The sequence below is a fragment of the Rhinatrema bivittatum genome, chromosome 14, assembly GCF_901001135.1.
Source record: "Rhinatrema bivittatum chromosome 14, aRhiBiv1.1, whole genome shotgun sequence".
NCBI lineage: Eukaryota > Metazoa > Chordata > Amphibia > Gymnophiona > Rhinatrematidae > Rhinatrema > Rhinatrema bivittatum.
Genome location: NC_042628.1, coordinates 1,902,075 through 1,927,653, shown reverse-complemented (window position 1 = coordinate 1,927,653; position 25,579 = coordinate 1,902,075). Strand labels below are relative to the sequence as shown.

At 50.5% G+C, this 25,579-nt stretch overlaps 1 protein-coding gene across 5 annotated transcripts in view; it reads right to left on the bottom strand.

The window, feature by feature from the left end:
* Nucleotides 1–25,579, bottom strand: part of ARHGAP17 (Rho GTPase activating protein 17) — a 97,190-nt gene that overhangs the window by 34,430 nt on the left and 37,181 nt on the right. For all 5 annotated transcript variants that reach the window (XR_003852731.1, XM_029577619.1, XM_029577620.1 and 2 more), the window contains exons 2-12: nt 16,327–16,366; nt 14,232–14,336; nt 12,699–12,775; nt 9,472–9,583; nt 9,194–9,270; nt 8,992–9,103; nt 6,057–6,125; nt 4,732–4,813; nt 3,565–3,692; nt 2,413–2,524; nt 2,027–2,108 (exon numbers count right to left, since the gene is read on the bottom strand). Coding sequence is in view for 4 of the 5 variants with exons in the window: in XM_029577619.1 (XP_029433479.1) it covers nt 2,027–2,108; nt 2,413–2,524; nt 3,565–3,692; nt 4,732–4,813; nt 6,057–6,125; nt 8,992–9,103; nt 9,194–9,270; nt 9,472–9,583; nt 12,699–12,775; nt 14,232–14,336; nt 16,327–16,366 (996 nt within the window). In the remaining variant the exon portion in view is untranslated. The remainder of the gene's footprint in view (nt 1–2,026; nt 2,109–2,412; nt 2,525–3,564; nt 3,693–4,731; nt 4,814–6,056; nt 6,126–8,991; nt 9,104–9,193; nt 9,271–9,471; nt 9,584–12,698; nt 12,776–14,231; nt 14,337–16,326; nt 16,367–25,579) is intronic.

The window sequence follows — 25,579 nt, the reverse complement described above, 5'->3', positions numbered from 1 at the left end:
CGGACGCCTGGGCCAGTCTGGAGCTACTAGTAGGACTAATCCCCTGTGGCAATCGATCCTGCAAATGACCATGGAGGGAAGGCTTATAGCAGCTCCTCTTCCAGCCAGGTCTGAACAAGAGCGTCAATCCCCAGATTCAACTGATCTCTTGGCGACCAAAGAATTGGGGAACCTTCACCTTGTGAGATGCGACACCCCAACGATCTACTACCAGCTGAAAAGCTTTGGCCAACACCACTCTCTCTCTTGGCTCCAGATTCTCCCTGCTTAGAAAGTCTGCTCTGACGTTGTCTTTTCCTGTGATGTCGGAGGCTGAGATCATTTGTAGATGTATTTCCGCCCATTCCATAAGGAGACTTACTGGCTTTTGGTTCCACCCTGGCGGTTGATATAATCTACTGTCATTGCATTGTCCAACATTACATGGACCAATTGACCCTGGAGTATGTGGCTGAACTGCAGACGCCAATCTGACTGCTCAGGCTTCCAGGCGGTTTATGTTCCAGAGTGCCTCTTCCTTGGTCCAACATCCCTGAGCCGTCAGTTCCTGACAATGAGTTCCCCAGCCCTGGAGGCAGATAGGGAGGGCTTACCGGCAAGTGAGGTAGCAGACTGCGCCTGTACGAAGGCCTTGAAAGAATTCCACCCAAGAGAAGGCGGCCGGGTCCATGCCTAGCCCAGGAGGTACTGGGGTAGGTGCCGCTGAATTTCCCTCTCCCATGGATGACCCAGTCTGGTTAAGGCTGTGGCTGACCCATCCTCTGAATGGGAGGATCCAGGCTTAGCAAAGTCCGGGGAGGCCAATTGTCCCTGGGCTTCCTCACAGCGCTGACATAAGTTGGAATCCAGGTCAGACTGTGAAACATTAATACGACAGCACCGCAGAGAGAAAGGAGCTTATGTTTCTTGGCTGCCAGAGCCATTGGTCATAGTAACTGCGTGTTCAGGCAGCTCGCACTTAAAATTTTATGCACACAGATTTTGGGTGCCTATGCGAGCCACATGCACAGCCCCTGCACCCGGCTTTACTTGTGCGTGTAGTACACATGTGCGTGTAGTTACTTGTGTGTAGTCACATGTGTGGCATTTATGCGCATGCGCAGAGCAGACATACACTGCGCTTACCGAAGCTCTATGGTGGGCAATACAGGCACAAAAATGCGCACAAGATGGCACCGCCTTGCCTACCATGCGGTTTGCAGCCCACTTCCCCTAACCCCAACGGGATCGGGAACGATATCGGTACAGCACACCGAGCAAGGAGACTGGAGGAGGTCTTAACAAAAACCCCTCCAACATCTGAATCAGGAGGAAATCCTCTTTTTTTTTTTTTTTTAAACTTACCTGGGCTCAGCGCTTACTGGCTGAGTACAGAGATGGTCTCCGGCTGCGGTGGGAGAGGACATTTGCTGTCACTGCCATGCTCTGCACCTGCCTTTCAGCTGCTTCAGCAGCAAAATCCACGCTGGGAACCGGCTACCGGACCAAGGCACAACTCTGAGGGATCTCAGAAATCGCCTCAGGAATTCTCACCTGGGGAGGGACCTTTAGGTATCACCGCAGGAGAGCGGGGCTAAATTTCTTCTCCAATTTAAAAGTAAATTTTCTTCTTCCAAAAGGTACAGCAATCCCCATAGGGAGAGGTATATCCACCATCTCCTGGAGACGGAGAGATACTGAAGGGCTGAGGTTATTCAGGGGTGTATGTAGGGTGACGCCAGCTTTGAAATCTGACTGTCTCCATCTGCTGGCAGGGGAGGATATAACACACTGGTCCTGAGTCCATCTGGTTACACGCTAGGCAACTACACTTTTTTTTTTTTTAATTTTAACTCTGCATCATGGGTGTAACACTGAGCACCACCAGATCAGAACGCACAGTATCCCACAGCTAAATGTTTGTGCATTCAGAAATTTTCAAGAAAGTGAACAAGAAATTCTGAAAACATCTCTAGGAAAAGCATGCAAGTTCTTTTTGGTCTTTTTTTCCCCAGCACCTTGCGTAATACATGTAAAATAGTCTCACTTTGCAGCTTGGGTCCATTCTTCATACAGGCTGAATGTCATTAAAGGTTCCGGTAACTCTCTCAGGTAAGATTTCAGCGCACCTGCAACAAAGATGAACAAGAAGGCTTTCACGATCCATCATTGCAGAGCAGTGTTTACCTCTCTCCCCCCTCCACTACTTCTGAATTCAGGGAAACTGATACAAGAAAAACGTGCGAGCTAGTGAGGCTATTTACCCAGGAAACCTCCCCGCCCCCATCCATCAAGGAAGGGCTGCTGGGATCCCAAAGCAGTCTGACGGCCGGGATGTCCAATTCTGCCACCTCCTGCTCAGCTCCGCAGGACGTCTCTAGAGCAGCGAGAAGCAGCAGCAGAACTCAATCTAAAAGCGAGGATTGGCGATACCTGCAACTGCATGGGGATCCGAATAAAACTCCTCCAGCTGGGATGCGGAACAGTCCAAAGCAGCTTTCAGCTTTTTCAGTTTGGATGCTCCGGCTGCAATCCTGAACAGACCCTGAAAAATAAACCAGTTTACATATCAGACGTATATCCGTCACTGCATCGTTGTCCCTCTCTGGCCACATTCAAATTCAGTCTAAACTCGCCTCTTTCAGGCTGCTTTTCAATCTTAACCACTTCCCTACAATAAATATTTCTCATACACTCACGTGTGTCACTTACGCTTGCTTTCAGCAGGCTGCTCCTATGTGTATCTCTAGTGGCACTTTAGAAATGATAAATTGAATGAGTAGTCGTCGTAAGAGATACCTCCAGACGAGGAGCTGTATACCATGTCACCTATCCCACTTCATGTAGTGAATGTTTACGTTTGTAACCTATCCCCTCACTAGTTCATCCCAAATCACATGATCAAACATAGAAGCAGATGCTACCCTCTAAAAGGGTGAAGAGTTAATGTGAAAATAACCTGCTTCCACTTATACTTTGCAGAGCACTTTCATAAACCAGACTGGCCCACATTTTCTTGCAGTAAAATATTACTTCTGTGACGGAAACATTCAAAAGGCAATACCACCCTTAGCCTTCAGGCAATATAATTATTTGTCATTATTACATCCCTTTGGGGCAATATTTCACCTTACAAGACTTGCATCTGAGATATACACACACAGAGTGAATATTTCACTGCAAAGAGCGAGGTGCAGCTAATACACAGGCAGCATCAGAAGTCCGCAGTTTACATATTCAGGAGTTACTCCTTGAAGTAATACCTGCCTTTTCTGAATGTAGTGTGAAAAGCTGGTAAATGTTTGACATTTATATTTACAACAGGTAAGGCATTTAGAAAATGAGTTTGTTATTTGGCTGCTATTACATAAGAGTTTTATTACAAGGAATCACAAACGAGGGGAGAAGCCGTAATGTACAGGGAGGTTCTGTAAGGCAAACAGGCTTTTCGATAGGAACCTCCAAGGTTGCTTTCTCAGAAATGCTCCTTAAACTCTGTGAGCTGAACTTAAAAGGCAAGCTGAGCTGGGGAGCCTCAGTGCATGGATGAGACGACGGTGCCGGGAAGATTTGTTACGTTCTTACCTCCTCCTTCATGCCGGTCTCCAGCAGCATCATGACACAGGCTTCCATAGGGAGTGCAATCTCTCGCCCACTGCGTTTCAGGTGCTCCTCCAACAGTGTCCCAAAGGCAGGCTTCTCGGCCCACTTCTCTGCGAGGGAAGAGGTGCATGAGTGCATGAGAAAGAAGCGGGCCAGCAGGCTGGCATAAGAGATCGCAGGAGTTCAAGTGTGGCAACAATTCAGAAGAAGGAGCCACAAAAAAAAGAGAAATCATACGAAAATTGATCCTCGCACACACTTCCTGCATGTGCAGGCAGTTTCTGTCCTTTAATGAATTTATATCAATGACCACAATTTCATTTAGATATGAATACAGAAGTGATAGAATAAAAAAAGAATAGAAAAACAGGATTCATTTCTCAAGTTACTTTTCCTGTAAGTTGAACAGGTAAATGCTCCAGTGGCTCTACAAAGTGCATTACTAGGCCTGTGGCTTGGAGACTCCACTGTAGTTGGTGTGGATGAGCAGACGAGATAAGCCATCGGCTTTTTCTCTGTACTGTGACAGGACCGGGTGAATCTAAGGGTGGGGGGAGGTTTGACACGTGCCCTTGTTTGCTGGCTGCTAATCATGCTGATTTAGCATGAAAGCTGAAAGGAGTTTCTCAGGGAATTCCTTGGTGCTTCGCTGTGGAAGTGTGGCACGATGCTCTGATGGGATCTCCAGAAGCGGCAAGGTTACCATAAAAACGTGGCAGATCTGCACCATGCAGCTTTTCACCTCATCCAACACAGGCGCTCCCACAAGTACAGGGACATCCCGAAGCATGGCCAAGCAGGGTGACCATCTGGGGCACCAGCCTGCGGATGTGAGAGTACCAGCCGAACAGAGAAGGGGGCAACGAAAGCAGCCCTTGCGTCCAGCGAGCGCCCCACATCAATACATATTAAACACAGCCCTGCCACACGGAGGGACTCCCAAACTCAACATGCTTAGACATGTGGCACACGAGCAGAGGAAAAGAGCAAGAAATCAGCAAAAGCAGCTTTATAAAGCGACTCTGTGTGTGGGCTGGCAGAGAGCAAGGAAGAGGCGGCAGCAGAGGCACCGATGACCAGGAGAGACGGGAGAGTGCGTGAAGCAGAGAGAGAGTGGCAGAGAGCGAGCCTCATCCTCAGGGACGTTACCTTGCTGGGCTTGGATTTCAGGAAGCACCTTCTCTAAGACTGCTAGTGCCTTTCTATGGTAGTCAGCCTGAGCTTCCAATAACTGAAGACAGAACCCACATTAAAAACAAAACATGCGTTAGCTGGAAAAAAATAAACTCAAAAGTCCCTTTACAATTCTGGGCCTTCTCAGCTGTTTTTGTTTTTTTTTTTTTAAATGCGACTCTTCAAGAAGCAGTCATTGCATAAAAAGAGGACTTGGATATTTGCACTTCTCAGCCTCCCTGTGACATTTTAACGATTACAGCACACAGACACAGGATAACAGGGCGACATGCTGCTGCTGTCACCCCCAGGGAGGAATTTCCTGCTCTGAGCAGTGCTTCTGATGTATTCTCCCCTCGGTTGCAATCACATCATTTTTCACATTTTTGGCAGCAGCTCTGTTCCCCTGGGAGCGGCCGTGGTGGCAGGGAGTTGCAATTTGCCTTGCACACTGCACCTGATAGGGCCAAATTTTTCTGTCTCTCCCAGCTTTCATCCCAACGTATGAACCAAGCGGCTCCCATCCCATGATATCACGGGAGACCTGTCTGCTCCCAGAGGCCGAGTACGGAAACAAGGAGCAAGATAAACAATTTCACTCCAATGACGGCAGTAAAGGTGCAGGACACAGCCGGCCCTCTCAAACCTATTAACCCAGGCAGGATGGCAGGTTCAAATTACCCCAGCACGTCTACCTGTGCCCCAGAGGAAAGAAAAGTGTTCTGGGGTATCCACAGCCCAGCCCTGGGGGAGTGAGGGCTCCCACCCCATGCTGATGTTTCGTAATTGTTTGCTTGTGTGTGTAACGATGCAGAATGTCTTCCTGGGACTGGGAAAGAGGAAGGTGCTCTGGAGGAGAGGGGAGCAGCATTCAGGTCTCACGGATGGCAGCTATTTAGCCTCTGCTCAGTTGCAGCTGCACACAGCTGGTTTCTCTTTAAAAGTTGACTGCATGGTACCCAGCCCAAGTGAGCCCAAGAGCCACCTGCAGAGTGAGCATGGAGTGCCCGGCACACAGGGAGGACACGTTCAAACTTATCCTAACAGAAACACATGGCTGAGAGGAGAACGTGCCCACCGACTCCCAACTCGCCAAGCACCTCCCTCCCCGGAGAGAGGGGAAGGCTGAGAGCCATGGCTCCTGATCCCAGCTCTGCCAGGGAGTGACCTGGGACATACTGGGAGCTCAGCTCCCCTCCCCGGTAACTGCTGCAATTCAGACTCCTGTTCGGGAAGATAACTATTAAAGAACTCAGGAAAAACACTAACAAGCACTAAAAAAAAAATCCAAAAACGTTTACCGTGACAAAGTATCTTCCGTAGTCTCCCTCACGGGAAATGAAGTTATACATATCGGCTGCAAGCTGATCCTTGGGGGAAAGAAAGCAAGGATAAGTCTCAGTCTAACTTCCTATGTCAGGCATTGCAGCGAAAACATTAAATCTGAAACCATAGCTCTCAGGCCTACAACCATTCCTCAGCGAACGTCACAGCCATCAGGAGACAGGAGAGCGCAAAGCCAGCGGGAAGCACCGTCAAGACTCAGGGAGTCCCGTGCAGAACACAGGACGGCTGCTGACAGGCATCCTCCCACTCACAGACACAATGACATCGTCCCCAGGCCCGCACCCTCCCTCCTATCCCAGGCACAGTAATACCCGCACCCTCCCTCCCATCCCAGGCACAGTAATATCCGCACCCTCCCTCCCATCCCAGGCACAGTAATATCCGCACCCTCCCTCCCATCCCAGGCACAGTAATATCCGCACCCTCCCTCCCATCCCAGGCACAGTAATATCCGCACCCTCCCTCCCATCCCAGGCACAGTAATATCCGCACCCTCCCTCCCATCCCAGGCACAGTAATATCCACACCCTCCCTCCCATCCCAGGCACAGTAATATCCGCACCCTCCCTCCCATCCCAGGCACAGTAATATCCGCACCCTCCCTCCTATCCCAGGCACAGTAATATCCGCACCCTCCCTCCTATCCCAGGCACAGTAATATCCGCACCCTCCCTCCTATCCCAGGCACAGTAATATCCGCACCCTCTCTCCTATCCCAGGCACAGTAATATCCGCACCCTCCCTCCTATCCCAGGCACAGTAATATCCGCACCTTCCCTCCTATCCCAGGCACAGTAATATCCGCACCTTCCCCAGGCCTGCACCCTCCCTCCTATCCCAGGCACAGTAATATCCGCACCTTCCCCGCGCCCGCACCCTCTCTCCTATCCCAGGCACAGTAATATCCGCACCCTCCCTCCTATCCCAGGCACAGTAATATCCGCACCTTCCCTCCTATCCCAGGCACAGTAATATCCGCACCCTCCCTCCTATCCCAGGCACAGTAATATCCGCACCCTCCCTCCTATCCCAGGTACAGTAATATCCGCACCCTCCCTCCTATCCCAGGTACAGTAATATCCGCACCCTCCCTCCTATCCCAGGTACAGTAATATCCGCACCCTCCCTCCTATCCCAGGCACAGTAATATCCGCACCTTCCCTCCTATCCCAGGCACAGTAATATCCACACCCTCCCTCCTATCCCGGGCACAGTAATATCCGCACCCTCCCTCCTATCCCAGGCACAGTAATATCCACACCTTCCCTCCTATCCCAGGCACAGTAATATCCACACCTTCCCTCCTATCCCAGGCACAGTAATATCCGCACCTTCCCTCCTATCCCAGGCACAGTAATATCCACACCTTCCCTCCTATCCCAGGCACAGTAATATCCACACCTTCCCCAGGCCCGCAACCTCCCTCCTATCCCAGGCACAGTAATATCCGCACCTTCCCCAGGCCCGCACCCCTCCCTCCTATCCCAGGCACAGTAATATCCGCACCCTCCCTCCTATCCCAGGCACAGTAATATCCGCACCTTCCCTCCTATCCCAGGCACAGTAATATCCGCACCTTCCCTCCTATCCCAGGCACAGTAATATCCGCACCCTCCCTCCTATCCCAGGCACAGTAATATCCGCACCTTCCCTCCTATCCCAGGCACAGTAATATCCGCACCCTCCCTCCTATCCCAGGTACAGTAATATCCGCACCCTCCCTCCTATCCCAGGCACAGTAATATCCACACCTTCCCTCCTATCCCAGGCACAGTAATATCCACACCCTCCCTCCTATCCCAGGCACAGTAATATCCGCACCCTCCCTCCTATCCCAGGCACAGTAATATCCGCACCTTCCCTCCTATCCCAGGCACAGTAATATCCGCACCTTCCCTCCTATCCCAGGCACAGTAATATCCGCACCTTCCCCAGGCACAGTAATATCCGCACCCTCCCTCCTATCCCAGGCACAGTAATATCCACACATTCCCTCCTATCCCAGGCACAGTAATATCCGCACCCTCCCTCCTATCCCAGGCACAGTAATATCCGCACCCTCCCTCCTATCCCAGGCACAGTAATATCCGCACCCTCCCTCCTATCCCAGGCACAGTAATATCCGCACCCTCCCTCCTATCCCAGGCACAGTAATATCCGCACCCTCCCTCCTATCCCCGGCACAGTAATATCCGCACCCTCCCTCCTATCCCAGGCACAGTAATATCCGCACCCTCCCTCCTATCCCAGGCACAGTAATATCCGCACCCTCCCTCCTATCCCAGGCACAGTAATATCCGCACCTTCCCTCCTATCCCAGGCACAGTAATATCCGCACCCTCCCTCCTATCCCAGGCACAGTAATATCCGCACCCTCCCTCCTATCCCAGGCACAGTAATATCCGCACCCTCCCTCCTATCCCAGGCACAGTAATATCCGCACCCTCCCTCCTATCCCAGGCACAGTAATATCCGCACCCTCCCTCCTATCCCAGGCACAGTAATATCCGCACCCTCCCTCCTATCCCAGGCACAGTAATATCCGCACCTTCCCTCCTATCCCAGGCACAGTAATATCCGCACCTTCCCCAGGCCTGCACCCTCCCTCCTATCCCAGGCACAGTAATATCCGCACCCTCCCTCCTATCCCAGGCACAGTAATACCCGCACCCTCCCTCCTATCCCAGGCACAGTAAAACCCGCACCCTCCCTCCTATCCCAGGCACAGTAAAACCCGCACCCTCCCTCCTATCCCAGGCACAGTAAAATCCGCACCCTCCCTCCTATCCCAGGCACAGTAATATCCGCACCCTCCCCACGCCTGCACCTCTACCTGCTCCGTCCCTTCTATCCCAGGCACAGTAATATACAGAGATTGCACATAAGCACCTTGCATAGCTCGACTTTATTACCAGCTTCATCCATTTCTTCTTTCAGGGAGTCTATTTTGGAAGGGTGCATCTGAAAGTTTGTTCCTATGGACTTGTGCGCTTGGTTCCATCTGTAAATAGGAAGCGTTACACTTAGTGCCAGCAGAAGAGCTAAGTCCGTTTGTATCTGCAGAGAGTTGAGCTGCAGTAACCTTTCTTACCTGGCCCTTGCAGAGTCCCAGTCTAACACCAGCTTCGCCAGCTGCTTGCGCTGCTTCTGAATGTTAGGGATTTCCGACTGCGGAAGCAAAAGCAAACTTCTAAGCACATCTTCGAAGCGAATGTCTGCAAAATCAAGAGCAGCAGCGCACTCCCGCCCAAGTCCAGGAGAACACGCTCTGCGGGGGCAGATCTTACATTTAGCTCGGTAAAACACAGAACCGTTCAAGGAAAACCCTTCCAAGTCAAAGCTTTCTCGTTACCCAGGCAGCAGACGTACCTCTGTGAGCTGGTTGAGTGGTTCTAAGACATCCTTCCCTATCTGTACCTCATGCTGCAAGAGCTCCAGGGCCAGCTTATTCTCAGCATCCCCACAAATATCCAGCATCGTGCTACAGAGAAAGCAAACATGTGAAGGTTTAGCACTCAGAGCCCAGGATTTATATCCCCTCAGAGGCACTAGCATAGAAGAACTTACAGGCCATTCCCACAGTACTGCCACACTGACCTCTGCTGGCAGGACTGGGAAAATACAGCAGGTGGCAGGACCTTCAGACATTAATAGGGAACAAGGGAGGAGGGGGAGCACTATAGTAGGGCACACATTTGGAGATCAAGAGCTAAAAGATGTAAAACAGAGGAAGTGAAGCCAAAAAAAAAAAAAAAGTAGAAAATCTTATAGGAAATGAACTCAGAAGCAGTAAGAAATCTGGTCCTGGCCACAGAGGAACAGGGGAACTTATTCCAGCTTCCCTACTCTTCATCCTGGAGGACACTGTGGGGATGTCAAGCAGACAACATGCAAGCTCTCTGCTGTATCTGCAAACATACATGAGTTATTCCAGCTTCCCTACACCTCATCCTGGAGGACACTATGGGGATGACAAGCAGACAACATGCAAGCTCTCTGCTTTATCTGCAAACATACATGAGTTAGGAGGAACAACGTTCAGCAGCTTTTTTGCAGTGTCCTCTAAGGGAGGCATCTACATGAATAAAATATGAATAATTCCAGACTTGACTTCCAAGCAGAGGAGGCCCTGGTTTAAGATAGGACAAACACCTCTGATTATTATGGATCAATCTTAAGAACATAAGATTTGCCATACTGGGTCACAGCAAAAGGTCCGTGGTACCCCGTTTCCAACAGTGGCCAAGCCAGGTCACGAGTACCTGGCAGGATCCCAAGGAGTAGAAAGATTCCAAGTTGCTTATCTCAGGGATAAGCAGTGGATTTCTGCAACTCTACCTTAATAATGGTTAATGGACTTTTCCTCCAGGAACTTGTCCAAACCTTTTTTTAAATGCAGCTACACTAAAAGCTTTCACCACATCCTCTGGCAATGAACTGCATTAACACTTACTCATGCCATTCTACTCATTTTATAAACTTCTATCATATCTCCCCTCAGCCGTCTCTTCTCCAGGCTGAAGAGTCCTAACCCTCTTTAGCCTTTCTTCAATGGGGAAAGCAGAGCTGCTTACCTGTAACAGGTGTTCTCAGAGGACAGCAGAATATTAGTCCTCACACATGGGTGACATCAGATGGAGCCCTAATGCGGAAAACATATCAAAATTTCTAGAACTTTGACTAGGCACACTGAGCATGCCCAGCATGCCCTATACCACGCGTCCACGCAGGGTCCCTCTTCAGACTTGTAACAGAATTATTGTTAAAATAAATAGGAGAAAACCAACTCCATTGGGTGGCGGGTGATTTCATGGGGACTAACAACCTGCTGTCCTCTGAGAACAGCAGTTAAGGGTAAGCAACTCCGTTTGCTCCAAGGACAAGCAGGATGGCTTAGGGAATGGCCTCTGCCATTACTGGCATGGGACCTTCTTGCTGTTTGGGTACTTGCCAGGTTCTTATGGCCTGGATTGGCCTCTGTTGGAAACAGGATGCTGGGCTTGATGGACCCTTGGTCTGACCCAGCATGGCAATTTCTTATGTTCTTATGGTAGTCCTCACACAAGTGAATCCCTAGCTACAAGCTGCTCCCCAACACAAAAGGGGACCAAACACCCAACCAGGTGCCAACAGACACCACCACCAATGCTGTTGTTAACAGAGGGGGAGACAGCCTGAATCCAAACAGGCCGTAAGCAGGGAGAGTTGAGTTCTACACCTTAAACAAGTTCCTAACGACAGACTGCTCGAACCTACAGTCTCATTGGCCATCCCTCTCCAGACAGTAATGTGATATGAATGTGCGAGAGAACTCCACGTCGCAGCTTATCAGATCTCCTCCATGGGAAATGCTCGCAAAAGGGACAATGATGCTGCCATGGCTCTGACAGAATGAATCTTGACATGTCCCCAAGGTGCATTCCTGCCTGGGGATAACACAAGAAGGAGACACTATCCAATTGGCTAGCAACGCCCAAACAATTCCCATCAAAAGGAATAAAAAGTTGGGTGGACTGTCTATGGGCTTCTGTCCGCTCCAGATAGAAGGTTAAGGCTCACTTGCCCTGTTGGCCCAGTTGGAACCAGGGCTGGGATCCTGACTCCTGAGCCTTCATTCACAGCTCCCCAGGATTTTCCCCCTGATCTCACTAGACCCTGCTCCTGTTAGTACCGTTTATCATTTCTAAAGCTGTCCCTGCTCCATGGAGCTTCCCATGAGTCTGGGGACTGCAGGGCCGAGTGTCCCACCTTTCCTTCCCAGTCCCCCGACTCAGGTGCTGTGATCCCGTGTGACCTATTTTGCACTTCCTGCTTTATAAGAGTCCCTTCGCCAGAAGCTTCCTTAGAAACTGCTCTCCCCCAGCGTTGCTTCTGCTGTTTGCTGGCTCCAAGACTGTTCATTATTGAAAAAGAGGCACATTGTAGCTAGAATTTTAGTCTCAACATACACATTTATATTTATTCACGTCAATGTGCATTAAAGCATCTTTAGGTAGAGTTTTTGAACTGATAAAATATATCAATTAGAAATAGTAGCATGAATTTCCAGGCTCCAAGGAGTTAAACTATCTAAACTTTGACAGAAGCAGTAGTGCCAGCAATGCCCAGATGAGCAAAATGTGAAACCAGAGGCCTTGCAGTCCAACACTGCTGCTTTAAACATCTCCAGAGAGCTGACATTTTGGGGAAGGGACAGAGATGGGGGTGCTGGTTGGTTTCTCAATGCACGGTTTTTAAAACTGTTTTATTGTGCACTCTTGATTAGACCAGCAAAGCGGTCTATAAAAACTGTGGGAAAACAATTCTGCCTATATAACAGTTCTACAGGAACTGAAGAAAACCATGACAGAATACTGCAGACCCTTCTAACTGGCAAGCATCAAGAATGTCTTTTTAATCTGACAAATCAGGCAAAGGAAAACGCAGCCATCTTCAGGAAATCCGATAATCAGTGCTGCAGCCACTAAATCCCTGCTAAATACACTGAGGAGACAGGAGACAGAGTGAGACAAGCCTGTAATTGCCTGTGCCTGCCATGCATTCATCCCCCGCACTAACACCTCTCTATAGCACACCCTGCTTGCAGCACGACTTACCTCAGCAGCGTCTCGTCACTCAGCAGCACGGCACCTTCCTGCATTGCCTGAGAAAGGACCATCAGAGGCAGTTTCTTCTACGAGAAGAGACAGTAAAACATGATAGGGGTCTGGCATCTTGGCAGAGTTAAGCCCGCAAGGAATGTCTTGCAGGATCTATAAGTTTGCAGACTGGAGGAGACAGGTGAAAGCACATCCAAGCCTCTCACAACCCGCGCCCTTCCAGCCTCCCAGGCTATCGAGCATGCTGAAAGCTGCCTTCTGACAGCTGATGATGGAGGGATCTTCCAGGTATGTCCTAATGACCCGGACTGACCACTGTTGCAGACGGGATGCTGGGCTCGAGGGCCCTTTGGTCTGACTCAGCCTAGCACCGATGTTCTTATGAGGCTGCAGGATTTCCTTAAAGTGTTACTGTAAAAATCTAGGGATTCAGGTATCAGTCACTCACCCTGCTCATGCAAAATGTCAAACGTGATCATATTCACAAGAAAGGGGGCACTCGACTTGCAGCAGGACCCAATGTATCAAACAGCAGCCCTGGCAGAAGCAGGGACTCAGAGGTTAAAGCGAAGCCGCCTGCCGATAGCTCAAACGGTCTCCTCACGCCACCACCCCCGCCTCCAAAGTTGCAAACGTCTGAGCTGGCAAAATGGAGAGCCCACCTCATTTCTGGAAGTAAACTTGTAACCTGCCAAGAGCCCGAGGCACTGGACTGGCAGAATCTATGGAGTCACTCAACAAATAAATAGGGCCTGACATCAATCTGTAACCTGATGCAAAGAAATCTTTTTAAGGTAAGTTACGTCACAGGGGCTGGACATCCAATATCAGAGACCAATTCTGGTCCTCCAGAGCCTCCCACAGGCCTGGTTTTCAGGATGTGCATAATGAATATGCGCGAGATAGATCTGCATCCAGTGGAGGCAGTGCCTGCAACTCTCATGCATTTTCACCGAGGAGAGTTTGTGGCTCTTGAGGCCTGGAGTTGGCCACCCCCGCGTCACCGTACGATCCCCTGCGTAACAAGCCATGCTGCTCTCTCACGTTTTCCTCAGCTGTCAGCTGAGCTGCGGGTAAAACTAGTTTTAAATGACTCACATCTCGTTTATGCATCTGGTATGAAATTGATCTTAAACTAATAATTAACTTTCAGGATCATCTTCGAGAAAAGCCACAGCTGAAGATCCTGAAGGCTTCCGACAATCATTCTCTGGTGGAGTCAGTCCAAGGTCCATTGGATAAGAAACGCAGCGTTACGGCCAACCCTGAATGAAGGCTGCTATGAAAAACACGAGCGCTGCTTTCCTTTGGCCTTCTGTGTATGACAAGTTCAGAGTCAGCCATTCACAGGCTGGAGATAAAGGACTTCCAAAAGGTGTTTAAGTTTGAACGAATCCTGCGTTACTGCTGATATTTTAGGATCTTTCTTGATAGAGAGTGGGAGTGGGCATGGAAAAGGTGCCTCTCGCAGCAGGATTTCAGTTTTCCCACCACGACTCTGTCTCGGACGTTGGTCTCGAGGGTACTTACGTGTCTCTTATCTGCATCCGCACCGACCTGGCCCTGCAAGCAGCCTGCTAAGCGCTTCTGGGAATTGTGGCACACTGAGCGCACCGCATCCAGCCGCCTCTCGATCTAAGGAAGAGGACAGGAGACATCAGTACAGAGCAACGCTAACATTTCCATCTGCTCAATGCAGCGGGGCCTGGGAGAGAAGGAATTTAAAAGGCATGAGATGAGCACAGAGGAAATGGGAAACCTTCACAGAGCAGCAGTTACAACCCGAAAAAAAAAAAAAGAGAGTGGCTGTTGGGTCCTCGATGGGACATTTGTGGATAAATCACTGCTGGGCAAGTCATTTTGGATTCTACTTGCCGTCATGGACTGTTATTCTGTCCTACTGCTGGGTCATGTGGTGAGAGAGGGAGCACGAGAGCGAGCTGCAGGGATGGGAGGCGAGGGGGGTGCAGGGATGGGAGGGTGAGGGAGCTGCAGGGATGGGAGGTGCGGGGGGTGCAGAGAGCGAGCTGCAGGGAGGTGCAGAGAGCGAGCTGCAGGGAGGTGCAGAGAGCGATGTGCAGGGATGGGAGGTGAGGGGGGTGCAGAGAGCGAGGTGAGGGGGGTGCAGAGAGCAAGGTGCAGGGATGGGAGGTGAGGGGGGTGCAGAGAGCGAGGTGCAGGGATGAGAGGTGAGGGGGGTGCAGAGAGCGAGGTGCAGGGATGAGAGGGGTGCAGAGAGCGAGGTGCAGGGATAAGAGGTGAGGGGGGTGCAGAGAGCGAGGTGCAGGGATGAGAGGTGAGGGGGGTGCAGAGAGCGAGGTGCAGGGATGAGAGGTGAGGGGGGTGCAGAGAGCAAGGTGCAGGGATGGGAGGTGAGGGGGGTGCAGGGATGAGAGGGTGAGGGAGCTGCAGGGATGGGAGGGTGAGGGAGCTGCAGAGAGCGAGCTGCAGGGATGGGAGGTGCGGGGGGTGCAGAGAGCGAGCTGCAGAGATGGGAGGTGAGGGGGGTGCAGAGAGCGATGTGCAGGGATGGGAGGTGAGGGGGGTGCAGAGAGCGAGGTGCAGGGAGCGGAGGGGGTGCAGGGATGAGAGGTGAGGGGTGCAGAGAGCGAGGTGCAGGGATGGGAGGTGAGGGGGTGCAGAGAGCGAGCTGCAGGGATGGGAGGTGAGGGGGGTGCAGAGAGCGAGCTGCAGGGATGGGAGGTGAGGGGGTGCAGAGAGCGAGCTGCAGGGATGGGAGGTGAGGGGGGTGCAGAGAGCGAGCTGCAGGGATGGGAGGTGAGGGGGGTGCAGAGAGCAAGGTGCAGGGATGGGAGGTGAGGGGGGTGCAGAGAGCAAGGTGCAGGGATGAGAGGTGAGGGGGGTGCAGAGAGCGAGGTGCAGGGATGGGAGGTGAGGGGGGTGCAGAGAGCGAGGTGCAGGGATGGGAGGTGAGGGGGGTGCAGAGAGCGAGGTGCAGGGATGGGAGGTGAGGGGGGTGCAGAGAGCGAGGTGCAGGGATGAGAGGTGAGGGGGGTGCAGAGAGCGAGCTGCAGGGATGGGAGGTGAGGGGGGTGCAGAGAGCCTGGAAAGAGAGAGAGAGAGGAAGGGTTCCTAGAGAGAGGAGAAGCAGGCACAGCATGGAAAAGCACAAAAATAAAGGAAAATGCACCTGCAAAACATTGAGAACACAATTGTGTTAAAGTGAAAAAGACAGACTCTCTCTCTCTCTCCCTGGCTCCTAACGCATTTTGGTAACATCCAAGGTTTCTATGTCCCCCCTGCCCCCAGAGTGCAGATCTCCTGCTCTGCCCATCCCTACATCTGGATCCCCGACACCTTTATCTTCTGAACACACCTCCAGGTTACCGGTCAGTGGCTTTAGCCTTGCAGGCGCGTCTGAAGGCCAAACCGTCCAGAATTCCCCACGGAACAAAAAAATCTATTCCTCCACCTTCAGCGTATGGCCTGGTCTGGGAGGATTGCCTGCAAGATCTCCGTAGTCAGCCCTTCCCTTTCATTAGCTCAGTGACCAAACCTCCGAGACCCCTTTATAAGGGACGAGCAGACTGCACGCACCGTGGTGCTGGGGTGAGCAGCAGTGGGGAAGGACACCGTGCACCCCCCGACTGGAAGGACGTCTTACCTGCAGCAAATCATCACTCAGGACTTCAGTTTTCTCAGCTCTGTCAAATGAATAAGTAAAAACGTAAGAACATGGCACTTGTACGCAGCACATATTTCTCTTGCTAAGGCCAAATCTACAATAAAGCATTAATAACATGGAGGCAGTTCAAGGGGGAGCCGTGCAGAAGCTGCACTATAACCCTTACTCGGAGAATGAGGGAGCTAAAGACGTCTTCATCAAGAAAAACAGAGACGGGAGAAGCAACGTGAACATTCACGCATCCAGCGGGCTCCTCTGTTACCAGAAACACAGCTAAAATGGACAACCGGCAAGAGGTAAAAAGTGGGAAACCTAGCGTTGCAGGCATAGGGCGTCAGCGGCTGGCAAGAGAGAGGCAAATAAGAGCAATGGAGATGAGGAGGGCGGCTGTAGGGGAGAGAGAGTGGAGAAGAACCTGTGGAGAAGCAGGAGCTCGAGCTGAACGCGCTTGTGGCGTGGAGCAGTGACCCGTTAGTTGAGCTGAACGCGCTTGTGGCGTGGAGAAGTGACCCGTTAGTTGAGCTGAACGCGCTTGTGGCGAGGAGAAGTGACCCGTTAGTTGAGCTGAACGCGCTTGTGGCGAGGAGAAGTGACCCGTTAGTTGAGCTGAACGCGCTTGTGGCGTGGAGAAGTGACCCGTTAGTTGAGCTGAACGCGCTTGTGGCGTGGAGAAGTGACCCGTTAGTTGAGCTGAACGCGCTTGTGGCGTGGAGAAGTGACCCGTTAGTTGAGCTGAACGCGCTTGTGGCGAGGAGAAGTGACCCGTTAGTTGAGCTGAACGCGCTTGTGGCGAGGAGAAGTGACCCGTTAGTTGAGCTGAACGCGCTTGTGGCGAGGAGAAGTGACCCGTTAGTTGAGCTGAACGCGCTTGTGGCGTGGAGAAGTGACCCGTTAGTTGAGCTGAACGCGCTTGTGGCGAGGAGAAGTGACCTGTTAGTTGAGCTGAACGCGCTTGTGGCGTGGAGAAGTGACCTGTTACCTGCACGGTCATGGAGGCCCTGGAGGAGGAGGCCCGAGGGATGTGCTACAGATGTCAGGCCCCCTTCCCCTTACTCAACCAAAGCTCAAATGAGATTCCTGAGTTTGCGTGGGAGCAACATTTCTACGGAAAGTTCACGCAGATGAAACCCCGTAAGAGTGACCCTCCCAGGATGAACTAAGATCACCTCCCCTGTGGAAACCTACGAGATGGGAGGAGCGCAAGCAAGGAAGCCTGCCAGGAATGTCTCAAGGTGAAAATGTTTTCAGAGGGCACTGCCGAAGGTTAAGCACTTTCACAACCTGCAAAAGATTCCTCCTCTGAGGAAATGAGACGGAAGAGAGCGCGAAGCCCCTGCCCGAGAGCTACAAGGGAAGGTGCGGCCTTCGGGGCCCTTCTAATGCGTCCGTTTCAAGAACTTTAACATTTGGTTAAATGAACGATAAATTCAAAGAAAAAACTAATCCAGGAAGTTAGGAACTTGCTAAAGTCCTGCATCCTCTACTCAGAAATGAAAGATTTTCTCAAGACAACCAGACTAGGCTGCAAGGAATCCTTGTGCAGCCTCCAAAAATAGAAACCAAACTTCTTACGCCCTTCTGACGCGCTTCCCTTACAGCGAGGACGGTGGGAAAGACTCATCCTGGCACTACAGAGCCAGTGAGTAACCATTTCACCGTTTTCAATCTGTAGTCAGAGGGTTTTTCCTGTTGTGTTTCTATGGGAAAATGCTGAGGAGACCAGGGCCCGTCACATGGGCGAGACGACATCGCCCCTTTTCACCATGGATAGGAAACGGAGGACGTCACCGATAGCAAAGCCGGCAGACCTGCAAAGAGTCCTTCCCCGTCAGTCACGGGTCAGAAGGGTCTCCCTGAAGGAGGGAGCTGCACAGCTGCAGCGTTTCCTCCCCACACACACACGCAGAGCACAGACTGCTCACTCCATTTTACGGGTCAGAAGGGTCTCCCTGAAGGAGGGAGCTGCACAGCTGCAGCGTTTCCTCCCCACACACACACGCAGAGCACAGACTGCTCACTCCATTTTACGGGTCAGAAGGGTCTCCCTGAAGGAGGGAGCTGCACAGCTGCAGCGTTTCCCCCCCCACACACACACGCAGAGCACAGACTGCTCACTCCATTTTACGGGTCAGAAGGGTCTCCCTGAAGGAGGGAGCTGCACAGCTGCAGCGTTTCCCCCCCACACACACACGCAGAGCACAGACTGCTCACTCCATTTTACGGGTCAGAAGGGTCTCCCTGAAGGAGGAGCTGCACAGCTGCAGCGTTTCCCCCCCACACACACGCAGAGCACAGACTGCTCACTCCATTTTACGGGTCAGAAGGGTCTCCCTGAAGGAGGGAGCTGCACAGCTGCAGCGTTTCCTCCCCACACACACACGCAGAGCACAGACTGCTCACTCCATTTTACGGGTCAGAAGGGTCTCCCTGAAGGAGGGAGCTGCACAGCTGCAGCGTTTCCTCCCCCACACACACGCAGAGCACAGACTGCTCACTCCATTTTATGGGTCAGAAGGGTCTCCCTGAAGGAGGGAGCTGCACAGCTGCAGCGTTTCCCCCCCCACACACACACGCAGAGCACAGACTGCTCACTCCATTTTACGGGTCAGAAGGGTCTCCCTGAAGGAGGGAGCTGCACAGCTGCAGCGTTTCCTCCCCACACACACACGCAGAGCACAGACTGCTCACTCCATTTTACGGGTCAGAAGGGTCTCCCTGAAGGAGGGAGCTGCACAGCTGCAGCGTTTCCTCCCCACACACACACGCAGAGCACAGACTGCTCACTCCATTTTACGGGTCAGAAGGGTCTCCCTGAAGGAGGGAGCTGCACAGCTGCAGCGTTTCCCCCCCCACACACACGCAGAGCACAGACTGCTCACTCCATTTTACGGGTCAGAAGGGTCTCCCTGAAGGAGGGAGCTGCACAGCTGCAGCGTTTCCCCCCCCACACACACGCAGAGCACAGACTGCTCACTCCATTTTACGGGTCAGAAGGGTCTCCCTGAAGGAGGGAGCTGCACAGCTGCAGCGTTTCCCCCCCCCACACACACACGCAGAGCACAGACTGCTCACTCCATTTTATGGGTCAGAAGGGTCTCCCTGAAGGAGGGAGCTGCACAGCTGCAGCGTTTCCCCCCCCACACACACGCAGAGCACAGACTGCTCACTCCATTTTATGGGTCAGAAGGGTCTCCCTGAAGGAGGGAGCTGCACAGCTGCAGCGTTTCCCCCCCACACACACGCAGAGCACAGACTGCTCACTCCATTTTACGGGTCAGAAGGGTCTCCCTGAAGGAGGAGCTGCACAGCTGCAGCGTTTCCCCCCCACACACACGCAGAGCACAGACTGCTCACTCCATTTTACGGGTCAGAAGGGTCTCCCTGAAGGAGGAGCTGCACAGCTGCAGCGTTTCCTCCCCACACACACACGCAGAGCACAGCCTGCTCACTCCATTTTACGGGTCAGAAGGGTCTCCCTGAAGGAGGGAGCTGCACAGCTGCAGCGTTTCCCCCACACACGCAGAGCACAGACTTCTCACTCCATTTTACGGGTCAGAAGGGTCTCCCTGAAGGAGGGAGCTGCACAGCTGCAGCCTTTCCCCCACACACGCAGAGCACAGACTGCTCACTCCATTTTACGGGTCAGAAGGGTCTCCCTGAAGGAGGGAGCTGCACAGCTGCAGTGTTTCCTCCCCACACACACGCAGAGCACAGACTGCTCACTCCATTTTACGTTTTGTCAGCTCTAAAAGCTTTTCATAACGTATTTGCACTAATATCTCATCTTTATAAGCAAATCAAGCAATTCTGCACAGGCTGGGTGCTCAGAGGAAATGCTGATTCTGGGTGCATTTTCGATTTGGTTGGAAGCAGTAGGAGACACCACAGAGAGGGAAACAACTCAAGGAATAAAAGAGGCTTTACCAGAGCCCTTTATCCATGTCTGCAAGCCAACCAGGAACCCAACATGCTGACAGCAAGCTACGACACAGATAGGTGGTCGCTCGGGACGAGATGTCATGTAACAGGAGGCAGAAAAACACCAACCAGTCACAGTAAGGTGGTTTAACTGGCTCTGTGCATGACCGTGCTTAAATCACTCCAACTGCCTGTGGGATTAAAAGCAAGGCACAGAACATAAGAACCTGCCATGCTGGGTCAGACCAAGGGTTCATCAAACCCAGCATCCTGTTTCCAACAGAGGCCAATCCAGGCCATAAGAACCTGGCAGGTACCCAAAAACTAAGTATATCCCATGTTACCATTGCTAATGGCAGTGGCCATTCTCTAAGTGAACTTAATAGCAGGTAATGGACTTCTCCTCCAAGAACTTATCCAATCCTTTTTTAAACACAGCTACACTAACTGCACTGACCACATCCTCTGGTAACAAATTCCAGAGTTTAATTGTGCGTTGAGTGAAAAAGAACTTTCTCCGATTAGTCTTAAATGTGCCCCATGCTAACTTCATGGAGAACTGGGCTTCTGAATGGCAGATGCAATTAAATGTGGACAAGTGCAAAGTGAGGCTCATAGGGAAGAATAATCCCTGGGTTCTGCATTGGGAGCCACCACCCAGGAAAAAGGACTTCCAAGTCCCTGTGTGCAACATCTTGAAATCTTCGGCTCAGTTCATGGCGGTGGGCGAGAAGGAAATAGGAATAATTTGGAAAGGAACAGAGAACAAACTGAGAATATCAGACTGGTTTTGTATCGCTCCATGGTGCGACCACATCTTGAGCATTGTGTGCAGTTCTGATCGCCCCATCTCAAAAAAACAACAGCAGACAAAAGGAAAGGTGCAGAGAAGGGAGATAAAAACGATAGAGAGGATAGCACGGCTTCCCTAGGAGCAGGTGCTAGACAGCTTAGGGCTCTTCAGCTGGTCAATAAGAGATTGATAAACATCTATGAAATCACAAGTGGGGTGAAAAGACAACTAGAGAACAGTCATCGACCCTACAGACTAGCGCGAGGCTCAAAGTAGGCACAGAGAGCGGGGGATTCATGCAAAATCAGCACCAGAATTCAAGGTGACTTGGGATCAGCATGAAGGACTCTTACTTGAAAAGAAGTGCGGGGAAAGTCAGATCAACTGCAGCCCACGGCAGTGCAAGAGAAATGTTGGGCAGACCAGATGGGGCTTAAGATGCGTATCTGCCATGAGAACAATTTCAATGTGCCTCGATCATATTCATCAGCTCCATCAAAATTATATTCCCTCAATGGAGCTAAAAGTCTGCAAGCTACAGAACACCATGCGTGATGATAGCTGCATGGATGGAAGACCTTCCTGGGGGGAGGATATGTACGAGCGTGATGATAGCTGCATGGAGGGAAGACGTTCCTGGGGGGGAGGATACGTACAAGCGTGATGATAGCTGCATGGAGGGAAGAAGTTCCTAGGGGGAGATTTATGTTAGGGGAGGATATGTACGAGCATGATGATAGCTGCATGGAGGGAAGACCTTCCTGGGGGGAGATTTATGTTAGGGGAGGATAAGTACGAGCATGATGATAGCTGCATGGAGGGAAGACGTTCCTGGGGGGGGAGGATATGTACGAGCGTGATGATAGCTGCATGGATGGAAGACCTTCCTGGGGGGAGGATATGTACGAGCGTGATGATAGCTGCATGGAGGGAAGACATTCCTAGGGGGAGATTTATGTTAGGGGAGGATACGTACGAGCATGATGATAGCTGCATGGAGGGAAGACGTTCCTGGGGGGAGGATACGTACGAGCGTGATGATAGCTGCATGGAGGGAAGACCTTCCTGGGGGGGAGGATACGTACGAGCGTGATGATAGCTGCATGGAGGGAAGACGTTCCTAGGGGAAATTTATGTTAGGGGAGGATATGTACGAGCATGACGATAGCTGCATGGAGGGAAGACCTTCCTGGGGGGGAGGATACGTACGAGCATGATGATAGCTGCATGGAGGGAAGACGTTCCTAGGGGGAGGATATGTACGAGCGTGATGATAGCTTCATGGATGGTAGACGTTCCTGGGGGGAGGATACGTACGAGCATGATGATAGCTGCATGGAGGGAAGACGTTCCTGGGGGGAGGATATGTACGAGCGTGATGATAGCTGCATGGAGGGAAGACGTTCCTAGGGGGAGGATACGTACGAGCTTGATGATAGCTGTATGGAAGGAAGACGTTCCTGGGGGGGGAGGATATGTACGAGCATGACGATAGCTGCATGGAGGGAAGACGTTCCTGGGGGGGGGGATATGTACGAGCATGACGATAGCTGCATGGAGGGAAGACGTTCCTGGGGGGGGAGGATATGTACGAGCGTGATGATAGCTGCATGGATGGAAGATGTTCCTAGGGGGAGATTTATGTTAGGGGAGGATATGTACGAGCATGACGATAGCTGCATGGAGGGAAGACGTTCCTGGGGGGGAGGATATGTACGAGCATGACGATAGCTGCATGGAGGGAAGACGTTTGGTCCTTGTCCCAGTGGGGACAGTCTGACGGTTTTCCCGGGCTGGGAGCTGGCAGCTAACTTCAGATTCTCTTAACTGAGATGGCAGACAGGTGGCCTAACCTAGAGTCAAAAGGCTATTAAATGTTGAAAGCTTGAATCTAAAATTGCAAATCGATAGAGAAATTGTTCTTTTTACATCCATTTCTGACAAAGGTGCATGTTCTGTTCGTTTTCCTAAGCTTTGCTACCAAACTGCGCAAAGTGGGATCTGAGGAAGCCATTCAGACAAGCTCCTGCCCGGGGCAAAACACACAAACTGCTTCAGCTGTAGGGCAGGTTGCTTGCTACAAGGTCCCTGCTACTCTATGCCCAACAGTCTGCGAGAGGTTACACTCAAAGCTCATCCAACGCCTTTTCATAGCAACTTCCACATTAACCAAGCGTCCTAGGCACACACACACGGTCCTTTAAGAGAAAACGGTTCCCACAAGCTGCAGGCAGACAGACATTTCTAGCAGCCCAAGAAAACCAACGCAGCACTCTGCTGTTCAGCACATGTACCATCCCGCCGGGACCTGCATCACGAGACTTTCAGTCTAAAAATACAGATTCCTGCTGCAAATAAGGGCTGGGCTCAGATGTACGTACAACTCCATATTATTTTTGTCATTCTCTGACTAAGTGCAAAAGCATGCTGCTTTCTCATTGTAGTGGGAGGCGCGCAGTGCATTCCTGGAGCATGAGCAGCTTCGCAGGGCAGGTTTACTGCTGCTTGCTATGGAAACTGGCTCTTGTTTGTCCCAGGGCCTGTTTCATGGCAGCACGGCCGACGCGGAAGCACACGGCAAAGCTCCTCCACATGCAGGTGACGGGAGAGCAGAAAACAAAAACATTAACCTCTGGTTTTAAAGTCAACGTTTTTCTCGAGCTCATGAAAAAGCATTTAGAAGGACTGGATGCAGGATAATGCTCAGATACGTTCTCCTCAGTTACCTCACAGAGCCCTGCACGAAGGCCGCTCACTAGCCTGGCTGCTGAATACCACAGAGCTACCCTGGCACCAAGCCATGCATGGAAGTTCCCGAGCTGCCTCTTAATGGACTCCACATGAGGAGCCTGCGAAAGTTGTTTAGTCAGCATCTCTGGTACTTTTTATGAAACAGCTAAAAACCTTTGCCTTCTGATGGAAGATTCAAACTGCTTACTAAGTCATTTTCGTGTAAGATGCTGAAGAAATTGCAAACTTTCAGCCAAGTTTAGTAACCCAAATTTTACAAAAAAAAACTCCCACTACTTGATGAGAGGTTGAATTTCCACAGGTGCACTGCTGACATAGCAAGTGGGCAACACAGGGCAGACTCCCGCACCCTCAGTCACAGCAAAGCTTCCAGGCTCGCAGCTCAGCCAAAGTCACTGCTAGCAGACGTGAAACGTTTCTCCTAAAAACCGCAAACAGAATTTGCTTTTATTAAAAAGAATTCAGCTCAGAAAAAAAATCCCTAAACCTAGCCTAGAGGCCTGGGGCAGGAGCCCTCTCTGATGCCCGCTGGTGCTCACCCTCGTCCTCAGGCGCAGGGAAGCAGGAGATAATGGCAGAGATCAAGTACTAGAACTGGACCGAAACTGGACGGCTCTTACCATTTTTATCTGCTGCCAAGATTCTCTCTTTCTTTTTTTTTTTTTTTTTTAATTTATTTTTTATTAAGTATATTAATTACATTGAAATATACAGAAATGTATTTAAAGTTATACGTCAAGAATCATAAAATGCAGTAGAAATTTACATATACATTTCTGAACTATATAGAACATTTTTTAGAAATATTGAAACCTACTAAACAGAACAAAATTCTTGAGCAGATTAAACAAAGAAATATCACATCATTTTTGTGTCAACTGCTTCTAACTTTATTTTATGCCCCCACTAAGGATATCCTAGGGTTAGGAATCCAAATACTTGCGCAACTGTTCAGGCTGATTAAACATAAATTTTGAATTCTGATACTCAACTATACAACGACATGGAAAACGTAAGAAAAATTTGGCTCCTTTTTGAGTAACCTTTTCACGCAATGCTATAAACTCCTTCCTTCTACTTTGTGTACTATACGCAATATCCGGAAAGATTCTTACTGGGAAGCCATGGAAATTTAATTTTTGATATTTAAAATATGTTCTAAATACCTGATCTCTCTCTGCCATGTCTACAAATTGTACTATCAAGGTTGCTCTCATTTTAATTTCCATCTCTGAAGATTTTTCTAAGAGATCAGATAGATTTATATCTTCCCTCAGTTCTCCCTGTTCTTGATTTTCTCCCATATTAGCAATCTGAGTAGTGTAATATATTCCAGACAACATAGGTATTTCTTTATCTGTATATTTTAATGTACTCCTAAGGTAACTTTTAAACAGTTCCTTTGGAGATAACAGGTGAGTTCTGGGGAAGTTCAAAATCCTCAGGTTAACCCTTTTTAACTGATTTTCTAGTTGTTCCATTTTATCTATTTGTAATTTTTCAGATTTAATCAAACTAACCTGTATTTTCTCAATCTCACTTATTTTTGTTGTTATATTATTAATTGACCCATCTAGTTTTTCAATATTTGTTTGTACCACTAAGTTCTTACTTATACCATCCTGTACAATTTTTGCAAGATCATCCAACGATTTTTGCATCAAGAATATCATTTGTCCAATTTCCTCCAGGGTAAATTTCCTAGGAGTTAATACTTTTATTCCTTCTATCAGTTGTGCATTGGATCCCAATAGCCCTTTATCCTTGGTC